General features: G+C 38.4%; 1 protein-coding gene across 1 annotated transcript; it reads left to right on the top strand.

Annotated features, from left to right (window-relative positions):
* The first annotated feature begins 9,641 nt into the window (after positions 1 to 9,641).
* On the top strand, positions 9,642 to 11,774 carry LOC118597744 (disintegrin and metalloproteinase domain-containing protein 26A-like). The gene has a single exon (XM_036209424.1). It carries the CDS (start codon positions 9,675 to 9,677, stop codon positions 11,772 to 11,774), a length of 2,100 nt encoding a protein of 699 aa, XP_036065317.1. The 5' UTR covers positions 9,642 to 9,674.
* Positions 11,775 to 14,667: the final 2,893 nt, after the last annotated feature.

The following is a 14,667-nucleotide window of genomic DNA, read 5'->3' as shown; positions in this document are numbered from 1 at the left end:
ACACCCTCCTTATCCCACCTGAGCCTTTATTAACTACCTAACTTATGTGGATAGTCAAATAAAAAAATCACTGCTAAAATTTAAGAGATACCATCCACAAAGCAGAAAAAAAAAAAAAACATGCAATGTTTATTTTGTTGGATACTGTTGATGGTTCTTGCTCTTTTGGGGAACTTGCAACCCAGCTCCCAAATAAATCGCACATGGAGGCTTATTCTTAATTATAAATGCCCAGTCTTAGCTTGGCTTATTTCTAGCCAGCTTTTCTTAATTTATCCCATCTACCTTTTGCCTCGGACTGTTACCTTTTCCTATTTCTGTAGACCTTAAGTTTTCTTTTACTGTGTGGCTGAGTGGCTGGCCCCTAGCATCCTCTTCTCCTTGTTCTCTTGCTCTTTCTTCTTTTCCAAGTTTTCTCCTTCTATATACTCTACCTGCCAGCCCCATATATTTCTCTCTCCTGCCTTGCTATTGGCCATTCACCACTTTATTAGACCATCAGGTGGTGAAGAGAGGCTTAACACAGCTTCACAGAGTTAAACAAATGCAACACAGACAAAAGTAACACACCTTAAAATAATATTCTAAGACATTTCCCCACTTTGGTCTAAATAAAAAGAAAGCTTTTAATTTTAACATGGTAAAACTACACAAAACAAAAAAACAGTTATCAAGTAAGAATTACATTTACAATATTCTATCCTTTGGTAGTTATCATATTCAGAGAAAATAATGCATTATCCATCCTATCTTACTGAATCCAAAGTTTTACATGTAACTTATTTGCTATCATAACCAAAAAAATATTTCAACTACAACTATCTAGTTTTCAATGCTATCAAAGTTCCAGAGGGATGTAATATTATCTAACAACAGAGACACCTGTCAAGATATCACTCAATAAGGAATCCATAGCCTTTCATCTCCTATAGGGACAAAACTCCAAAGCATTTTTTATTTCCATTTGACAAACGTATTTTTTTACTTCTTTTTTTTTAAAGTTAAGGCATTCCTTGGGCTTCTAGGTTGGGTCAATTTAGCAGTCCAGTTTACAATCCCATGTCTCCTAGCAGCTGTCTTTTGCTTCTCAACAATAAAAAAATTTCAAAATCAACACAATAACATAAAGGATCCAGACTCCCTGTTTATTTCCCAACTCTGTGTGGCTTATTCTATTTTTTTTAATTATTTAACTTCTTTCTTTAAAGACTTTTTTTTTAATTTTCTTAGTTTCTCAAGACAGGGTTTCTCTATGTAACCACCATGGCCTCTAACTCACAGAAATCTGCCTGCCTCTGCCTCCCAACAACTGAGATTACAGACATTGACCACCACTGCCCAGATCCATCTCACTTTTGTCTGGTCCATGCTGCAAATCCTCCCCTGAGTTGGCAGAAGGCATCTGACATTCCTCAGCAGTTCCTCCCACAGACTGGAGCTGCACTCTGGAGCAGCTTGCTGTACATAGCAGCTTTCCATTTTGTCTCCCTTGCCCATGTTCAAAGTTTAATTTTCTCCACACTTTTATCATGAGAAAAATTTTAAAGTGGATCGATCCTTACAACCAAGTCTTTGTTTTTGTTTTGTTTTGTTTTCATGTTTTTTGAAAAATGTCATACAAGAAGCAGGACTAAGCACTTACCTAAAACACAACCACCACATCTGTCACTGTGAAGGGTGCAGACAGCAGGCCTGATTACTACCTATCTCACCTAAGGGTTTTTTAGTTGGACTCTGCCACCATAGTTCCTATTTGGTCAATTGTAAACAACTATTTGATATGATTCATAATTTTTTTAAAAAAAATTTACAAAGATCCTTCATTTTGTCATTAAAATAGTAATTCTGAGAGAGATTTGTACAAACAACCAGGCTGGGCTAATATTACCAATGAGCATTGGGGGTGCTGACTAGGCCATAACTCCAGCTCCATTTCTCAAGGCAGGTTATAGCCCCCAACCCTAGCTGCTCAGCATCTCCCAGAATGCACTGCTGGCCTGGGAGAGGGTCTGTGGAGTTAGCTTCACTGGGCCCTCAGCTTAGGAATATAGAGATTGCTTTGTGGGTGGGTGGCAGAGGTCTCATGTGATTTGAAGGAAGTCTACTTCTGAAGTAAAAATGAAACAGTAATTGGGTTTGTTAAAAATAAAGACTTTATTTTTTAACCATTTTTTTCTATAACTATACCATTTTTCTTTTTTAAGCCTATGCACATTGTTAAACACATTGTAACCTATTTAGAGACTTTTCTTTCTAGCTGGCTCTCTTTTACTGCATATCTCTAGTCTTATTTGATTATGTGAGCAAACTGTAAACTGCTACACTACAGCTGGGTCCTCTGAGCACAGCTCTATTGGTTGGCTTTGCTTCTGAGTTCATGAAACCCAAGCCTAAACCTCACAGCCAGGTTGTGGATGTTTGATCAAAACTACATTCAGCCTTCCTAGAGCTCTAGAGTGCCCAGGCTTACACTGTGGCAGACGATCTCACTTAGGTTTTTTGTTCCTACTTAATGTGCTGGATGCTTAAGGTCTCATTGTCTGGCAGAAACTATCTGGTAGAAACTCTTAAAGGAGACATATCTTTTTTTTTTTTTTTTCGTTTTAATTTTCTCAGGCCCTACATGGAAATACAGGCTCCACATTGGTACGCCAAAATGTTGTTGGTTTTTCCTCTTACTCTAGCCCCATGTTGGGCACTAAAATGTTGTTGGCTGGTTTTTGCTCTTTTTATTCTTTGCTCTTTTGGCTCTTTTGTCTTTTGGGGGGCCCACCACCCAGCTCCCAAATTAAGGTACACACAGAGTCTTCGAACTTAGAAATGCCTGGCCTCAGCTTGGCTTTTTCTTGCCAGCTTTTCTTAACTTTAAATTACCCTGTCTATTTTTTGCCTCTGGGATTTTATCTTTTTCTATTCTTATATGCCTTTATTTACTTCTTACTCAATGGCTAGTTGGGAGGCTGGATGGCTGACCCCTGGACTCATCCTCTCCTTGTTACATTAATTATTCTCCTTCTATGTAGACTCTCTGCCTGTAAGCCCTCCTATCCTTTCTCTTGCCTGGTTATTGACCATTCTGTTATTTATTAAACTATAAGGTGTTTTAGACAGGCATGGTGGCACAGTTTCATAGAGTTAAACAAATGAAGCATAAACATAAAAAAGTAATATGCCTTAAAATAATATTCTACCACAGGGATTAGTACAGATACAGAAATAAGAAGGAAGGGTTGAGGATAAACATTAAAATGTACCAAACTTCCAGATATAATAAAATTATCAAATAATTAAAATGACTTTGAAGGTTCATTTTATTCCAGTTGCAATGGCAAGATTAATAAAAGCAGACATGATATGCTGGCTAGGATGTATCTACTAGAGAACAGTTATTAATTGCTGGTGAGGGTGCAAACTAGGAAGTCACTCTGCAAATCAGTGTGGATATTCCACAAAACCAGGAAAATAGATTTATCATAAGATTTATCTGTATGTATCCTAAGTACATACCTAAAGGACTCTACACCTGACTATAGAAATAATTATCCATCTTCATTTCTAGATGATCAATAGATAATAGCCAGAAATAGACAGCAGTACAGATGACCATTTGTTGATGAAAAGATAATAAAAATATGGTAATTTTACACAATGGAATATCACTCAGCTATTAAGAAAAATGGTCTTGAAATGTATACTTATTGAGCTAAATACAATCATAATGAGGAATGTTAGTCAGACCAGTAAGGACAGTGTCTCTTAAGTATGGCTGTTATGATTTATAGTTCAGATATGTGTGTTTCAATTATAATACACTCAGAAGTTATGTGACTAGTAAGGGATCAGGGGGTAATAGAAGATCTGCCCAGCAAGGATATATAGAATATAGAGTTATAAATGAATAAAGGGTAAATTAGAACAGGATGATAATGGGGATGAGTAATGAGAGTACATGGAAGAGCTAGAAATAAAGAGAGGGATAACTAAGAATAAGGCCATTAGAAATGCCACATGAAAACCTACTACTGCAGAAGCATTCTAAAATATACACATAATAAAAGAATAATTTAAAGGTAACCACGATTATAATGGGGGAGCCTGTGCCACAACTACATACCTTATGTCACCAAACAAAACCTCCATTTCCCAGAAAGGACTACGTCTTTTTGACTTGTCGTCCAAGTGGTCACATGGACACCTGATCACTACAGGATATTGTCAATGCTATTACTTACCCAAACAACTAAAGGTAAGACACCACTGATGATGATAACACATGCTTATGACACATAACATGGAGAAATCTAGATGAGAATTCACAAATTCTAAAAGATTTCATATATAGGCCATTAAAGGTGTCATATATGCTTCAAGAGCAGAGCTATACCAAACTGTAGGAATGATCTGCTTATAAGATATGCACAACAGTGCATTAGTGGAAATGTGCAAATATTAATTAGAATATTCTGGAATTCACAAATCCCCTTTTGATTAGATTTTCGTTACTCTCCATGACATGGAACCCATACTTGATATTGTTTATGTTTGGAGTGGGTAAGTCATGTGGTATAGATAGAAACCTATAACCACCTTTCCACTTGATGACTATTACAATAAAATGACTCCTAATGACATATTGCTATGCCTGTAGATCAGAGTGTCACCCAACTCTCATCAAAGAAGCTTCTTCAGGCAGTAAATAGTAAATATAACAGGGGAAAACTGAACAATATGCAGAACCCTAAAAGAATGTCTTTATCAAAACCTTTCCCTCAAGGCTAAGAGATTATTGTAGGAAAGGGAATGGAAAGATTCTAAAAGCAAGAGGAAATGGATGATGAAGAAAACAGCATTTTCTAGACACAGTAGGACAGATACACATATTAATTCCAAAAAAAAAAAAAGGTGAGAATAAGTCCTCTACAAGCTTAATCCATACAGAATCCCAACAAGAATGAGAACTGGGCCTAAAGTGCCACCCCTAGGAAACATGTTGAAAAAATAATTGTATGGAGAAAAATACCCTCACCTCCCCACAACAAATAAAGATGTTAAAAAGCCTAGTTCTAGCTAGAATGAATTCTCAAGTGATAATTGCCAGGAAAGAAAAAATTGATTTTCTTCAGTGGAGTGAAACCAGATATATCAAACTCACTCATTCATTTCTGGGCAAACACAATAATCACATGTAATTAAGAAACACTAATTGGACTCCAGGTATTTTTGTGTTTTCTTAATTTTGGAGGGTGGTGCTACTTTTTGTTTTGCTTTTGTTTTGTTATAAGACAGAGAAAAAATATGAAATTGAGTGATATGCAAAGTGGCAATGGATCCAGGAAGAGTTGTAGGATGGAAAAGAATGTAAAGTAAATATAATATAAATAAAATATGAAGTAAATAATTCTCAAGGGAAAAAAGGAATAAAAAAGGTGGAAGGGTGGATGAAGCATATGGGCAAGTCACCAAGGTCCCAGACAATACCAATCTTAGCCAATAAACAAACAGGTCCCAACCATTTTTTCTCACCAGTATATAAGATGCAGTGAACAGTAAATACCAGAGATAACTGAACTGGACAATATGTAGAAAGTGGGAGACTTCGGAGTGCTCAGCATTAAATGGAATTTCTTTATCAAATCCCTCCTCTGAAGGCTCAGATCACGTAGATACATGAATAAAAGAGGCTATGAGCCAGAGATGATAGACGAGTTTAAAGAAACAGCATTTTCCTGATATAGAAGGATATATATAAAAGCTCACAGAAATGGTGAGAGAAAGGGCCAACACAAGCCCAACCAAGGCAGAATCCCAATAATGATAATAATAATAATAATAATAATAATAATAATAATAAGAAGAAGAAGAAGAAGAAGAAGAAGAAGAAGAAGAAGAAGAACTGGGCATAAAATGGTACTCCTGATAAGCATGATCAAAATATATTGTATTAAAAAAGTTACACCCACTCCAAGCCATGTAGTTATTTGCAAGTAAAAATTTCTGAGAGACAAAATTTAATTTCCTTCAATAGAGTGAAATTAGGTAAGTCAACCACACTCACAGACTCACTCCATGGCAGACACAATGATCACATCTAGTATGGAAAGCAGAAAGCAGACTCCAGGTTTTTGGTGTCATTTTCTTTGGGTTTCACTTTTATTGTTCCGCTTTGTTTTGTTTTAAAAGAGAAAAAGACCATGAAGTTAGGTGGGTCGGAGGAAGGGATGAATCTGTGAGGGGAAAGAATCTAATAAGTTCACAGACTCTATCACATTGGGAGACTCATAGAGTGACTCTGACTGCAGTATACTCTCTCCCAAGTACCTGGAGCTGTACAGGGCAGCCCTGGTATTATATAACATGTGGTACTATAACATTGTCTACTTCCAAGTTTGAGCAGTCACCATGCAGGCAGATTTATAGACAAACAGACCTTTAGATATGAAGCATCTACTTACTCTCTCTTGGTTTTGGAAACATTTGTGTCCCCCAAAACATTCCCAGCATGTAAAACCCTTAATGCTTCATAGTTCAAAAAAATCTGCACCTTTCCCGATATATTTAAAAAAAAAGAAAATCATAATAAAAAAAGGTGGAAGCACCAATGAAGCACACAGGTAGGTCACCACATCCCCAAATATTAAGAATCTTAGTCAGCAATTAAACGTGGTCCCACCATTTACCCCCATCAATCTTTGAAATACATGGCTCTCAGACTGATGTTTCATCAATTATCAGCTAGTTCACTGCTAAAGAAATTTACGCTACACTGTTCCTCATCCTTATTAAATTCATTCCATGCATTAGTCTAGTAACCATTGTGGGAAATATACAATTAATCTACACGTTCAAGTGTTTGTTCTATGTCTCTATGATACTTATTGACCACAGAAAGATATAACTAATGGCAGACCTTTGTTTCCTTAAGAGTACTTTTAAAAGGGGTGGAATTATCTTCTAGAATGTGAAGCACTTTAAACATTCCTTATTAGAGTTAATACAAAGTAAATAAATAGGAACATTATTACAATATGAACAAAATGATCAGCTGATTCTTACAGTGTGTGGGGAAACGTAGAAGTTAGGAAATGAGATTTATTCAAGCTGGAAATACTGGGAGAATAACATAGGACAGGAAGGAACTGAGACTTATTAACGTGGAAGAGCAAATCCAAATAACTCTGATTGAAGTGGTAGAGGAAACACTGGGAAGAACCTCACCAGTTGCCAGGTTCCGTTAAATGAGAGGCCCCTGTTGCTAGGCTCACGAATCTAGAACTTACTCCATAGGTGACAAATAAAGGTCTTATATCCTCTTGTGCATTCTCCAACAAAAACTTTGTTCCTAAGATGGGTTTTAAAGATGTTTTGTGAGCAAGATCATAACCAGAAAGGAACACGGGCATCACTTCACCTGATGGTGAGTCTTTAGAAGATTCAGTAAGGGACAGAGCACAAATAATTAGGAGGTCAATGCATGCATCCCTGATTCCTGGACAACTGTTCACAATTAGGGAAGGAATTTCCTTTAATATTTCCACTCCCTTCTATTTTATTATGGAGATTCTAGAGTTTTTAGTGTGATCCAATGCATCCTAAATTATAGAGTGCTTTGGTGGTAAGTTGGCTAGCTTTTGATGATTTGAAGTTCGGGGGAGAAAAAAAAAACTTCTGGTAAAAGATGGTATCTGAGAGCTAACATGAAATTTAGATTGTTATATTCGTACCAAACTTTGGATGAAAAAATATATCATTTCTCTAGAGTTCTGAATGCTAGAATCATTTTATATAGTAATTTAATAAATGCAAGGTCCAACTTGCTCAATTATTTTCTAAGTTTTGTTTTTAACCTATATACTACTGTAGTTTTAGTCACTAATTCTGACATACTTTTGGGTACAATCACAACAATGGTGTGTTTTTAACAAACAATTCTTTTCTTTAGACCAGAAATGCACTTTCTATAATAATTATCAAATCTAAATTAAAGTATTTTTGGATAATGACCAATATGTTAGGGTTTTGGGTTATTATTATTATTATTAAGTAATTTTCTATTCACTTTACAAACTAACAACAGATCCCCCTTCTTCCCTCTCCCCACCCTCCAGCCTTCCCCCAACCCATGACCAGTCCCCACATTTCCCAAGTTAAGCTCTTCCATAGGGAGTCAGCAGAGCCTGGCACACTCAGCTGAGGCAGGCCCAAGCCCCTTCCCCCTACAATAAGGCTGTGCAAGGTGTCACACCCTAGGCACAGGCCTCCAAAAAGCCTATCCATGCACCAGGGAGAGATTCTGATCCCCCTGCCTGGGGGTCCCCCAAACAGTTCAAGCTAAACAACTGTCTCTTGTATACAGAGGGCCTAGTCTAGTCCTATGGGGGCTCCACAGGTATTAGTTCACAGTTCATAGGTTTCCACTAGTGTGGGTGGACATCTCTGCGTGTCTTCCCATCATGATCTCGACGTCCCCTGCCCACAGAATCCCTCCTATCTCTCATTGGATTGGATTCCTGGAGCTCATCCTGGTACTTGGCAGTGGATCTCTACATCTGTTTCCATCAGTCACTGGATGAAGGATTTATGATGACATGTCAGGGTTTTAATCATGGTTTCATAAATATTGCCCTTAAATGTTTTTTATGGATGCTTTTTCTTATATAGGCTCTTAGCACTCTATGATCAAGCATATTATTCCATAATTAATTTTTCAGAAGAATAGTACACTAAAGATGATGGTACCAGACAAGAGATATTGCTCATTTGGTAAACTGAGTGTTCCAAGAATATACAGATATGAGAATGAATCCCTGAATCCTATGTAAAAAATCAGGTTGGTGGCCTATACTTGTAATACCAGCAACAAGGAGGCTAAAATATGTAGGTTGCTAAGGCTTGCTGGCCAGACATTCTTCCCTCTCTAATGAGCACCATGCTCATGTCCAACTCTGTGTCAAAAGCCAAGGAGGATAAGTAATTATACCCAAGGCTAATTCTTGGCTTCTATAAACACACACATACACAAACACAAATACACACCGTACACAAACACACACACATATATACATATACACTTGCTTATATAAATACAAGCAAAAAAACCAAATAACCAACCAAAAAAATAAAATACTAAACTTTAGAATTAATTGCACAAACCAGATGTATGTCTTCTGAGACTCACTAGCCAAAATGAACTGTGACCTCCAAACATATATTAACATGCACACAAGCTTCTCATTCACCCCATTGTATACAATCTCATGCAACAATATTTCTGCCACCCACAGCAAAGACAAGGCAAGGGTAGAAAGGAACATACAGGTGTATTCGATGAGCAGGACAGTGTTTGAGGAAGTTTACAATTTAAATCAATTTACACAGGAACAAGTATACTTTACCACAATCAAACAGAAAATCCATGAACACTGTTGACACACCTTGGCAAATTAATTCATTTAAGCCCAATTTTTGCTATTTTATTTTCTAACCTGATTTCATCTTGATTTATTTATATTTGCCCTTTGTTGAACTATTTCCTTTAGTCCTGATGCTCTGATTGATCAATTCTGCCAGAAGACACACCATTAAAGACCAGTGCTGCACACAACCAGCCAATGTGAGGACTAAGAGAACAAAGCCCTCTGGTGTCTGTGGGTGAGGCCCTGGTCCATGAGAGAATCATGTTCCTTCAGCTCTACCTGTGGATATTGCTCTTACTCTCTGCAAGGTCACCAACTGCACATGCTAGGTACAGTAGCCCTCCAGAAGTAGTGATACCTTTGAGGGTCACTGACCCTAGTAGACATGATATTTTCCCAGACTGGCTCTCCTATAGCCTGCACTTTGGAGGAGAAAGACATATTATCACCATGAAACCCTCAAAAAACTTCATATCCAGAAACTTTCTACTGTTCACATACAATGAGGAAGGTGATCTCCTTGAAGAACAGCCTTTTGTGCAGAAAGATTGCTACTACCATGGCTATGTAGATGGAGAACCTGAATCCATGCTCATTATTAACACCTGTTTTGGAAGTTTGCAAGGCATAATAGAAATAAATGGCACAGCTTATGAAATCATGCCCAAGAACCAAACGTCCACATTTGAACATCTGGTATACAAAATAGACAGTGAGGACTCAGAATCATCTTCCATGAGATGTGGGTTAACAGAAGAAGAGATAGCAAGACAAATGAAGATTCAAGAAAGCAAAGCCTCCACACTTATGCAAAGCCAATATGAGAATTGGTGGACCCACCACAGGTATCTTGAATATTATGTGGCAGTTGATAATAAACGATATGTTTACAAAAACAATAATGTCACAGCTTGTATACTAGAAATGTTGCAAGTTGTCAATGGCATAAATGGTTATTATCTTCAAATAGATATTGAGGTGGTTTTAACTACACTGGAAGTTTGGACTCAAACAAACCATATCGATGTAACAGAATCCATAGATAAAGTCCTATCTAATTTCTGCACTTGGAAGATGAAAAACGTTGACAATCACATTAGAAATGATATTGCACATCTTTTTGCCAGGCAAGGATATGGTAACCATTTAGGGCTAGCTTATGTAGGTACAGTTTGCATAAGTATTAATTGTGCAGTTAACAGTTTTATGACAGATTCAACTCAAGACATGGCATTCATTATAGCACATGAGATGGGTCATAATTTGGGTATGCCTCATGATGAGAATTACTGTACTTGTGGGTTATCAAGCTGCATAATGGCTGCATATCAATCTAATTCCCGTAGATTCAGCAACTGCAGTTATGAGAATATGTTTTCAGTGATTACCAGAAGAAGTTGTCTATACAATATTCCAGATAAAGAAGTAACAACAAACCTCACCTTTTGTGGGAATAGTTTAGTTGAAGAAGGAGAGCAGTGTGACTGTGGAACCTCTAAATCATGTCAGAGTGATGCATGCTGTGGTGAAGACTGTGTTTTCAAACCTGGTGCTGAATGTGCTCTTGGACTTTGTTGCCAAAGGTGCAAGTTCATGCCAGCAGGCACAGTGTGTAGATATCAGGGCAATGAATGTGACCTCCCAGAGTGGTGTAATGGAAGTTCAGCTGAGTGTCCAGAAGATGTATACCTGGAGGATGGAAATCGTTGCAGTGGTGGTGGTTATTGCTACAAAAGAGCATGTCATAAACATGAGAAACACTGTCAAATGATTTTTGGCAATGGAGCCAAGAGTGCAGATAAGACTTGCTACATCAAAATGAACAGACGAGGTGACCGTTTTGGAAACTGTGGTAACAACAGCCATAACTACATACCATGCAATAGCGCTGATGTACTCTGTGGACGGATTCAGTGCGAAAATGTGGCAGAACTTCTCCATAGGGAAAACCACGAAACGGTGCATTGGACTCACTTCAATAATGTCACCTGCTGGACTTTGGACTATCATTTTGGGATAAACATAGGTGACATGGGAGCAGTGAGAGATGGCACGCCTTGTGGTCCAGACCATATGTGCATTGGCAGGAAGTGTGTCCATAAGTCTGTTTTGGTAAGTAACTGTTCGACATTTGAATGCAATATGAAAGGAGTCTGCAACAATAAACATCACTGCCATTGTGATTTCAGATCAAAGCCACCAGACTGTCTACTCAGCGGCTTTGGAGGTAGTATAGACAGTGGACCACCTCCACAATTAATAAAATCCAATTGGGGTAAATATGTGCTAGCTTTTTTAATTATTTTGATGGTTTTGGGAATTTCCTTAGTTGCCCTAAATAGGAGGATGGAATATACATGAAAGTAAACTAACAAGCCGCACCACAACCAGAACCAGCATCCAGTACTAAAATTTCACCTGAAAAACAAAACTTCAACCTTGAATGTTTACCAGCAAAGGATGATGCCAAAGGTAAAAAGAAAACACAAAAAAAAAATAATAAAAAATATTTATCCTACAAGAATTCCTTCATGTATTAGTGTGTAGACTTCTAAACATAGGAATATCACTGTGTGTGTGTGTGTGTGTGTGTGTGTGTGTGTGTGTGTGTGTGTGTGTGAAATCCCAGGCCAGAAGTTCTAGAGACTTACCTTGTTCGAATATCAAAAGCATTCGCCATCAAATAAAATGAGGTCCTATCAAATAGGTACTTTTCTTTAGTTTCAGCAATTTTTGCCTTGTTTTTGATGGAATTTGTGTCTGTCTTCCCTAAGCATAGGTCCAACCCATTGGCCAGTGAATGTGTTACTTTGTACTGGGTTTTTCTCAGCTCCTAAGCTTTTTTCCTTCTCATTCTGCTTTGTAACATAGAGAGAAGGAGCCTCCAAATCCTGGCTCCTCATGGCACAACCTGTCCACAAGGATCTGCCCCTAAGAGAGCCAGAGTGAGGCTGCAAACCTGAAAGGATGATTTGAGCTTCCTGTGGGGATTGCTGTAGTCTCTGGTCTCCCAGGCTTGCTAACAAGGTAGCTCTCACTCTGCGAGAGATTTTAACAAACACAATGATGCTAGTGAAGATGGCTGTTGCTGTAATGGACCTCATAACCAAATCAACTAAGAAAGGAAAGCGTGTATTTGGCTTTACAATTCCTTACCATGCTCCATCATTTCAGGAAGTCAGTTCAGGAACTTAAAACAGGACAGGAACCTGGAGGCAGGAGCTGATGCAGAGGCTGTTGATGGGCTGCCACTTATTTGCTTGCTCCTCCTGGCTTGCTCAGCCTGTTTTCTTATAGAACCCAGGACCAATATCCAGGGGTGGAATCATCCACAATGGGCACCCTCCCTCCCTAAGCCATCCGTCACTAAATAAGAAAATGTTATACAGACTGCCCATAGCCCAATCTTACAGGGGCATTTTCTCCAGGAAGGTTTCCTTGCTCAATGCTACATTGCTTGGTAATCTTACTGCTGACTCTGTCCCATTCTGTGACTATTTTCTGCTGACTGTGTGCATGTTTCCCACTGCAAACAGTACATGAACCAGTGCTGCTTAATAAACTTGCAAGCATGAGTCATCAGCTTATGTAGTCCTTGTGGCCCCAGCTTTCTGTCCTGTTCACTTTCTTATCCCTGGTGCTCCCCACTGAAAGCTCTCAGTGCTGAACCTTTACTCCTGCCAAATCTAGTCACTGAAGTTTTCTAAATAAACCACTTGGAGGATGCAAAGCAAACAATTAAAAATTCAAAGATGCCAAATCACTCAGTGTATCATACCTGACTTATCATGATAAGGCTTTGTTCTGACCGACCAGAATTCTACTAACTTTTACTAACTACAGGTAAGTCATGGCCTCACATTCCATTTTCCTTAGCTTGCAGGGAGTTCTTTTCAAGTGTAAGTCAGGTCATCCTGGTTGCTGTAAGAAAGCAGGCTTAGTAAACTATTAAGAACAAATCACCACCTGGGGGCCTCCCAAACCGTTCAAGTTAATCAATTGTCTCACTTATCCAGAAGGCCTGATCCAGTTGGGGGCTCCTCAGCTATTGGTTCATTGTTCATGTATTTCCACTAGTTTGACTATTTGTCCCTGTGTTTTTTCCAATCATGGTCTCAACAATACTCGCTCATACAATCCCTTTCTTTCTCGCTCATTGGACTCCTGGGGACCGGGACCTGTCCTTAGTGCATGAGCTGGCTGTTTGGAACCTGGGGCCTGTGCAGGGACACTTTTCTCAGCCTGGGTGAAGGAAGGAGGGGACTGGACCTGCCTCAACCGAATCTACCAGGCCAGGCTAAACTGAATGTCCGGGGAAGTCCTTGCCCTGGAGGAGATGGGAATGGGGGGTGAGCTGTGGGGGTGAGCTGGGGGAAGGGCAGGGGGTGGCGGGAGGAGAGAAGACAGGGGAATCTGTGGCTGATGTATAAAATTAAATTAAATTATAAAATAAAAAAGAAGATAAAATTTAAAGAAGAAAAAAAAAGAACAAATCAAAAAGAGTGCTCCATCCAAACCTCTTCATCAGGTCCTGCCTCCAAGTCCCTGCCTTGAGTTCCTATCAGACTTTCCTTGGATTGAGGACCACAAGCTGCAAGATGAAATAAACCCATTTCTCCTCAAGTTAATTTTTGACATGATGTTTTTTCATAAGTAAGAGGGTCACTTATTGCAATGCCTAGTGTAATGTTGACAGTAGCCCACTCTTAGTTAAAAGAGAGTGACGTATAACTCAAGCCAAGCTTGTTGACTCACTTGGGGTTTTGTTTTTGTTTTACTTGCTTTCATATGAGAAAAAAATTACCATGCAGAAATGATTACAGTTTTCAAACATCACCTGAAAAACAATAGTTCATTATCCAAATTTCAGTTAAGATAGCAGAGCCCAGTGTTCAAATTTGACCTGAAAAGAAAGAGTTCAATGTTGAAACTTCACCTAATTTTTAAAAAAGTAGCTCAATGTTCAAGTTGTATCTAGACTGCAAAATATGCAAATTTCATAGAATAATACCAGTCCATTTGGAACTACCCCATGTGTTAATCTATAATATCCTGACTAAAGAAATGCTACTGCAAGTGTCATAAATCTCCACAGGAAGTTCTAGAGAGTTACATTATTTTGGGATCCTAAAGTTTTAAGACTACTTAAAAGAAAGTCCTAGCATATTTTAAGGCAATTTAGTTATTTTTAATGGAATTGGTGTCTGTGGTCCATAAACACAGGAATGACTAGTGGATCATTTGTGTACATTTT

The sequence above is a fragment of the Onychomys torridus genome, chromosome 17 (genome assembly GCF_903995425.1).
Source record: "Onychomys torridus chromosome 17, mOncTor1.1, whole genome shotgun sequence".
NCBI lineage: Eukaryota > Metazoa > Chordata > Mammalia > Rodentia > Cricetidae > Onychomys > Onychomys torridus.
The sequence above is the reverse complement of the archived record's forward strand: the minus strand, read 5'-3'. Positions and strand labels throughout refer to the sequence as shown.

Bases quoted from the DNA above. Each gene is read 5' to 3' on its own strand.
- LOC118597744 (XM_036209424.1), top strand. From the start codon at position 9,675: ATGTTCCTTCAGCTCTACCTGTGGATATTGCTCTTACTCTCTGCAAGG.